Genomic DNA, 8,568 nt, shown 5'->3' on the forward strand with positions numbered 1-8,568 from the left:
ATAATAATAATAATTGTTGTTATTATTATATTATTATTATTAATAATATTATTATTATGTTTTTAATTATTTTGTATAAATAATAATTCATAACATTTATATCATTATGAATTAATTCCAAGTAGTTGTGACATATTCTCTTGAAAGAACCCCAGTGAGCGCCAGCGCTCCTTCCTTCGAAGAGGGCGCCTTTTCCCCGCTGCCGCACGACGCTCTGGGCGGTCATGTGATCCGACCCTGCTTCGTTCCCAGGGTTCCTCCGTGAGAGCCGTTTGCCCCACCCCACCTCTCCAGCGCTGTCTGTCTTCATGTGCAATTCTCTAAGAGAGGAGAAATAAACCGGGGGAGGGGGGGGGGGAGAATTTCAGAGGAAAAAAAAAAAAAAAAAAAAAAAGAAAAAAGAAAAATACTACGAAGAAACGGACATTATTCTCCCCCCATTTCGTCCGGGAGCGGAGCGGAGCGGAGCGGGCCTTTAACCGGTGAGACAGCTGCCGTCGCCGGACCGAGGGGGGAATCGTTGAGCCGCGGTGCGTGCATATGCACATGTAATCATATCCAGCGCACGGATCCGCCAGGAATACGACGCGCCGAGGGGCTGACAGGAGGTGGTGGAAGCGGGCGGAATAACGGACACCCGGCCGGGAGATATAACAACATTAGCGCGCCGCATCCAAGGACACCCAGCGGCAGCTCCGCTCGTCCGGAGGAGGAGAACCACACGTTACGGCGGAACGCAAGAGACAAACATAAGAGAGACGGAGGAAACCGAGGGCCTTTTTTTTGGGGGGGGTGGGGGGGGTGGGGGGGTTGGGGGGTGTCGGTGGTCAATCCTCCATAACAGCATCGGGAACAAATTAATAACCGGAACAGTGCAAAGTGGATGTTTGGAGGCAGAGCGGGGATATCATGTAACCCAGAAGGCGGCCGGACCCGGAGAGAAGCTCGCGGTGGCCTGACGATCAGCGGCGCCGTCGTTTTAGTGGAATTTATTCATTATTATTAATATTACTATTATTTTGATCTCGCTCTGCGTGCTGCGCTTTGCTCGTCTCGATTTTTTCTTTTCTTTTCTTCGTCCTTCATCGGGGGAGCCCAAAAATAATAGTGAAAAAAGAAAAATTGACATTACAATTAAGGCCCCGAAACAAGTGGACTTGAATTGAATGGAGCCCCCGACGCCACGTCCAGTCACTTGCGTTTCCCTCCGTCCCCACGCGTGTGAATCCGGATGACTTCATTGCGGAATTACAGTGAAAACACCGAGAGGGCGGCCCGGGTGTCGTCACTGGCATCGGCGCTGTGCTCCCCCCCGTCAATGATCTCCGTGGAGAAATTAGGATTTTAATTGGTGCGTGTGTGTGTGTGCGTGCGTGCGTGCGTGCGTGCGTGCGTGTGTGTGTGTGTGTGTGTAGTGCGGGGACCCCCCTCCTCTCTCTCTCATCTCTCCTCAACTACTACATTGGTTTCATTTGCATCTGGCCAACATCAATGTCACCCATCCCGAGCCAGGTGTTCCTCCTCTCCTGCAGGGCCAATTTGGGAATTTAGAGCTATTTATTTATCCATCCCTGTGAACCCCCACCAACTCCGCCGCCGCCTCCGCCGCCGCCACCGACCCCAACCTCTCGCCCTCCTGGACCTGTTGTTGGGTTTCTGGGGAAGATGGGTTGTCTTGGCAATAGCAAGACCGAAGACCAACGAAACGAGGAGAAGGCGCAGAGGGAAGCAAACAAAAAGATAGAGAAACAGCTGCAGAAAGACAAACAGATATACAGAGCAACTCACCGGCTACTACTGTTAGGTAAGGTTCTTGGGGAAATCGTGCGACCAATCCCCCTGTTTTCCTCTCTGACCCCTCTTCATTCACGTTATGTTCTTGGTGCACACATTGTGGACCCCTGCTGTCAATTTGGGACGAGATCTTAAAAACATGTCACAGTGGTAATTAACTGTATTTATATCAGATCTTTTTCAACAGAAGTGATCTTTTTTTTTTTTCTTTCAACATTTACATTAAAACTATGCCTCTATAACTTTGTACAATCAAGAACATATGTACATTTTTTTGTTAACTATACGTTATAATAGAATTACACATATAGTTGTAAGTGCAACATGTGGACACCACCATTTATATAAAGTAGATGCAGCAGGAACAGGCCATAAGTGCACCAATAGGTTTAGGTGTCTTGACTATGTCTAGAATATGTATGGTTTACACCTACAAGCCTTCATGTTTGCCTCAATAGCAATTTTGAACCATAGTCACCTCTATAGGCTATTTGGCTCCAAAATAACCTCCACATATTTATTTTCGGAGGACGTCGAAATCTCCAAAGGTCACATTTATTTTAGAATTTTCATCCAACAAGCTATTTGTGGCTCTATCATCTAGACTTAGGCCTACATGTCACAATATTTATCCTCGGTCAAGGCCAATATCTTATCGTGACTCTCAGAATACAAGCACCAAATTAGGATAACCAGCCACGTTACCCTGGAAATGACTGTCTCGTCTCTTTCATTGTATTTTGAAAAGGAAGGACGGATCTGAGGCCCCTTGCTCTTTTTTTTTTGTGGGTGCACGGTCTACAGACCTAAAGCCTAGCTCCCCATCACCTTTCATTTTGTTGAAGGGACCAAAAAACTCTCCTTGTTGCTATGCCCGGAGTGTATTCCCCAAAAACTTTGATTGTGCAAAATGTCTAATGCCTATGTGGCAATGTGGTATATATATATGTTAAGTCAGAGTTGTAGATAACACTACATAACGCTTAGCCTGCTGCTTTACAGTCTTTATCAGGCTGTTTTCTGCTACTGGCTTGGATCACTTGTTTTTTTTTTTTTTCCCCCTTCTCTAAGGAGAACTCATAGAACCCACACTCTAAACCACTCCTCAGCCTTCTTTATCTCACTTGTCCCTGTCTTTGATTTTTTTTTTTGATGCTGAATACTCCCTTTGTCATATGAGAAAGGGAGTTGAAATGGTATAAACACATATGATAGTTATAGCGTCACATTTTCTATTCTTGAAATTTGTTATTTTGAAGGTTATTATTTTGCCCTTTCCACATCATGATCTCAGGACTCAGCAGGAGTCACCTGCTCAGTCATATTACAGTACAGGTGAAGAGCCATGGTTAGTTTGTGCCCAGGACTCTGGCTGCGCTTTTGGCCTGAGACATCTTCTTCATTTACATTAAAATATTTAAAACGACCTCTGCAGGTCACCACGGTGAAACTAGTTCAGAGGCAACTCATTCTTTCATTGGGAATTTTCTTCATTACGTGATTTTTTCCTTTCATCCAAACATGTTTAGGCTCAGTCCAGGCTCCCTGCTGGGAACCGTATGTAGATTTTAGTGGCTACCGTGAGGAGTTTTCTACACTATTACACGTCTTTCTACTGATCACTCGCTGCTCTCTCTCCCTTCAGGCGCTGGTGAATCCGGGAAAAGCACGATAGTCAAACAGATGCGAATATTGCACGTAAATGGCTTCAATGCAGAGTAAGTGTGGTTTTCTTTCTCTAAATGTCCTTCTTTGTTGTGATATTTATTTGTGAACCATCCAAGCCGCTGATTCACGTAACATTTACACCGTTTGAGACGTGTTGAAATGGGGCAAAACAAACAAATCAAAAATAGTCTTTGTGTCTTGCAAGGAGCTTAAAGATGAATTTGTTATTGATTGATTGATGATCATTGTGAAATATTCATTAAAGTTTTCAGTTCAGTTTTCATGTCAATGCAGCGTGACATTACATGGATGACCTTCCTTACTTCTTTTACTTTATTACTTTGCAAAATTGTATTGCAACTCTTAGGACACCCTGGAAAATAGTGTCTGCTTCTTTCCTATTTTCTTTCCTAACATCTACAACACACTGTTACATTGATTTAGAATTGCCTCGGTTATAAATTTGGAGAACATATGAAGATAAGATAAAAAAGATAAAACTTTATTAATCCCCGTGGGGAAATACAGGTTTCCAGGCAGCCCAAAATCAGTGCAAGTCAAGAAAAAATAAAAATAGAAAAATAAAACGTTAACATGGATGGAAATAGACTTAGGGCAATATTCTGAAGTGTTTTTTGGAAATGGAGATATATTAAGTGGTTGGTCTGGTCTTGTCACTAACCTACAGATAACTGTTGTTTTTTATTTGATGCAACATTTCAGACGAACTCCTTTCCAAGTCTCTGTTCACGGGGAGTTAAATACTGCATTTTGTACATTATCCAAGGACCCTGGTTAGAGACACTGGTTCTATGATTTCCGGCTTTGTAACAACACTCGTGGTTTTTTAAGAATACTAAGTAATTCACCCAATGACTTCAGATGAACACAATGTCAATGACTAAGTTAATTCCCCTTTAATTCTCCAAACTATAGGATTTTAACTCTTAGGACAAGGATATATTTAGACAGCAGTGCGAATTTTCATCACATGCTCTCTCAGTGGGTTATTTTATTTCACATTTCTTGATGTATCAACCATCCAAGAACATGTTTAATTATAATCCATTACTACGTGTATATTTATTAGGACAATTATTCAGTTATTTATCAATATCAGCGTAGAAGCTCTTTGTGTCCAGGGTTCTTACAGATTAAAAATCAATTTTTTTTGAAAGGCATATAAAGTATTTTGCTCTTTGCTCGCACTAGAATCATCATCCCACCTCCCTCTGTGCTGTCCTAAAGTAGTCTTATCAAGAAAAGGTGAAGCCTGACATTTTGAAAACCTTTCTCGATATTCCGGGACATCCATTCACAACCAGCATGAAGTGAGAGAAACGTTTTCATCCTTATCGTGTTTTTCGGCTGCTTCTCATGTTCATCAGGTGTTCGTCGATAACGTCGAAATGCTGTCGCTCTGATGCCAACCCTCGCAATCTATTTTTCTTAACTTGTCCCCGGATAAGATTCCAGGCAATGAGCAAACCGCCATTTTTCTATTCTTAATCATTCATTTCCGAGAAGGGCGTTTTGGGGGTTGAAGCATCATCGCGTGCTTATTTTGGGCCACGTCGAGCAGATTCCCCCCGCAGACTCAGAAGCCCCGGTGCCATGACAAATCCAATTGAAGCCGCGGGTCATTTTGGGGTTTGTTGCACTTGGGCCAGAGCGCTTTACTTAACCTGGCGTTTCCCCGCGTGGTCAAGTAGCACTAGTCAGAGCCGGTGCCGGGAAGATGAAAGCGATGACGATGGTGATGTGACGAAGAAATACTGAACAAGAGAAGGGAAAGATGAGGGAAATGCTGCGGGGGGGTCCCAGAGGTTGGACTGGACACTCATTTTTTCAGGGTGTATTGTTTTAGTGAAAGGCTTGTTGTTTGCTATGTCCTTTCTGATGTTGTATTCCGGTCGTTTCTATCAGTAAAATAAAGGAATAACATAACGAGGGTAGGAAAAAAGTGTGAGGGGGATATTTGGCGTTAAAATAATGTCGATGTAACCCGCCTATGGCTCTTAGCTCCGTTGCAGGAGGCTGTGTCAGGTGTTACGCTCTTTCATCTTTAATCTAAGGTCTAAAAGGGGGAGCCTGACTCCATTTAAGAACTCGTTGCATATAGGACAGCGGACAGAGTCAGCTCCCCCGAAAAGCTCCCCCTACTCTCCCAAAAGCCGGGAAACCATAGAGAATTACGGCTCCATGCGAGCTCCATGGCATCTCCAGGAGCTTGCCCCTGCGATCACAAAATCGGGAATTGACTTGCGGCAATTATTGTCTAAACCTGAATTCATAGAGGTTGGAATCGCGGTTTCTATTGGAATCAGAGGGTAGAAAACAAGTAAATAATGTGAATAAAAATCGTTCCAACACCGTTAAACACCGTTTTATCCAGGGTTTTTCTTCAGAGTTGACTTCATTTTGACCCTTCATGTTCTATCTTGATTCTATGTGAAATAATTGCAGATATTCGCTTATTCTGAGTAAGTTTGCCCAAGGGCATAAGAATAACAAAACACCGTCTTTGAGAGCGTCCTTACATATGTTCGGGCTTTCATACGACAGTTAGTCAGGCATACCATAGTCTTTTTTAAAACTTTGCCTCTAATAAGAGCGGATTCATCGAAATTCTTTGGTTCGACAAAAAAATATATGAACTCGGGTGTCGTTTGCTTGATTTACTGTTGTTGATACAGAGCGGCGCTTGCTTCCTTACAAGGCAGCTTCCACATCAAACTGTAACGTAAAATATGCTTCACAATGCACACCCATTTACACACACATGGTCATGGAGCTTGTGTTCATATTATCACAGAATTAATCACACAAAATATCTTGTTGTGCAAGTGCGCTGGGTTGATTTATAAAGGAGGCCGCGATGTACTGTATATGGATTAAGTATAATTACATACGATTTTGTAAAGTTTTGTAAAGTTTTTAAACGCCTATCATGGGCTAGAAGTCCGGTAATCATATGATTTCAATACCGGTTTAAATAACAATTATCAGCGATGAATTCTGTTTGTACATTACTGTGAATTTTTCTTTTGCCTGGTTGAGTAATTTCTTTGCAAAATCCGCACCAGTTATTTCAAACCCTTCATCTTTAATTTTTCCATTTCTGTAAAAGCAACTAACCCGCAGCCTCGTGTTCTTTACCAGGGAGAAAAAGCAGAAGATTCATGACATTAAAAACAACATTAAAGAAGCGATAGAGGTAAGATGCTTTCACTTGTTTATTGATGTTTTATTGAGTAACAGTTTTCGGTTGCTATCCACAAATCTTACACAGACTCGGAGTTAACCGGATGAAAAAAGTACGAACAAATATACAGCTTTCAAAGTTTGGAAACGTCTCAAAAACCATAACACCATACTGTCGCTATTTATTTTTGAAAGATTTTAGCAAGAATCTTACATAGACGCCATGATGATTACATTGCATTACCATCTCATATTTTACTTTCATATATTAAGATTTTATCTCAATTAATTATTGAGTTATTTATTAATTCTACAAGCTAAATATTTTCAAATCAAACACCTTATTGTTTCATATGCATTAACCAATGTAGATGTACGGTATAAATTGATGTGTGTGGAGGGTGGAGTGGTCTGATCATGTACAGGACAACTCTCTTGTACGTTTATTTTGAAAAGCCTTGTGAATGGATGAACTAAATTTTCATTTTTTTCCTCCGTTTTAGACAATTGTTACTGCCATGAGTACCCTTACTCCCCCGTGCCAGTTAGCCTGCCGGGCGAACCAGTCGCGGATCGACTACGTCGCGAACTTAGTAAACCAGAAGGATTTTGAATTTCCATCGGTAAGTTGCGACCGATTCTCTTCCCATAAAGCGGTTTGTCAGCTTCTATGGCGCTGTGAAGGGGTCCCGTTTTATCCTCACGCACACCTTTTGTGCTCTCACACTTGCAGGTCTGTGAAAATGGCCATGTTAACAAGGTTTAACTCCTCATTTCCAGGAGCCCCTCATGACAAGTCGTAAACCTGCTGGAACTATGCAGTCGCTGTGGAATTAGTTTTTCGTTGATTGCGTTTGTGACTGTTGAAAGGGTGTGTGTGTGTGTGTGTGTGAACGCCACACAGCAGGCAGGAGGGTGTCAGCGCTGCAGTCGCTGTGTTGTGGGAAGCCTTAGGAGGAATTCTCCTGCTTTGTTTGCCGGTGCTTAGTAATTAGCAGGTGTGTCCTCTCCTGGGTTGCTGGCGATTGAATGCACCTCTCACCTGAGACACTCACACCACCTATCACAGGTGATTGTCTGTAATAACCCCAAATGGGTCCGGAGGGGCCCCTCCTCCAGGAGCACAGCGACTCAGAGGGATCCCCCCGCCCCACCCGAGAGCTCCGTGCTTCTCTGGGGGCAAGCGGAGGTGTGAGGAAGTCACTACCACCAGCCTTCCCTGGGTTGTTTTACAGGCCCAAGTCCCCGGTTCACGTGCTTTTTTAGGTTGTTCTAGATAGTGACATTTTAAGGGGTTGACAGGGCTGTAGATCCTAGATCCTAGAGAATAAGTTGTGGGTTTATTTCTTGACAGGGACATTTTGGTCCTGGTGTTTAATTTTATTTCTTTTTTTTTTTTTTTCGAAATTCAATCTTGGGCTAGTATTTATACATTTATACATGTGTCCAATTTAAAGTATAACAGTATTCACAAAATTGCATATCTTATATTGCAACTTGATCTATATGAACAAGGGTTTTGTTTTCTTTTGACCTTCAGAAGTAACTATTGGCGTTAAATCAATCAATCCTCATTCTAAATATGATCACTTTCCCTCTGACCTACCCATCCGTCCAGTAACAAAAAGATCTTATCGTCTTTCCGATTTTGATTTATTCATACATGTCTATAAAGGGAAATCTAGTTCACTGTTCATTTGAATTTAATGGAAAACTTTGCGACACCAAAAGAGCTTCATATATTGGATTTTTTTATAGTTTATATGAATGCCATGAGTTTGGTTTATTTAAATTAAGTGTAAATGTTCTTAACTATATCTCAACGTCTTTGACGTTCCACCAAAAGGATATAAAGGAGAATGTTTGTTCTGCTTTGGGTTTTTAGGGGACAAAGCGTTGCCT

General features: G+C 42.2%; 1 protein-coding gene across 1 annotated transcript in view; it reads left to right on the top strand.

Moving 5' to 3' along the window:
• Positions 1 to 851: 851 nt before the first annotated feature.
• LOC307230333 (guanine nucleotide-binding protein G(s) subunit alpha-like) overlaps positions 852 to 8,568 on the top strand; it is a 31,236-nt gene continuing 23,519 nt past the window's right edge. The window contains exons 1-4 of the mRNA XM_080000639.1: positions 852 to 1,804; positions 3,440 to 3,512; positions 6,625 to 6,679; positions 7,170 to 7,289. Coding sequence (XP_079856765.1) covers positions 1,666 to 1,804; positions 3,440 to 3,512; positions 6,625 to 6,679; positions 7,170 to 7,289 — 387 coding nt within the window. The 5' untranslated portion in view covers positions 852 to 1,665. The remainder of the gene's footprint in view (positions 1,805 to 3,439; positions 3,513 to 6,624; positions 6,680 to 7,169; positions 7,290 to 8,568) is intronic.

The sequence above is a fragment of the Zeus faber genome (genome assembly GCF_960531495.2).
Source record: "Zeus faber genome assembly, chromosome: 5".
Classification (NCBI taxonomy): Eukaryota; Metazoa; Chordata; class Actinopteri; order Zeiformes; family Zeidae; genus Zeus; species Zeus faber.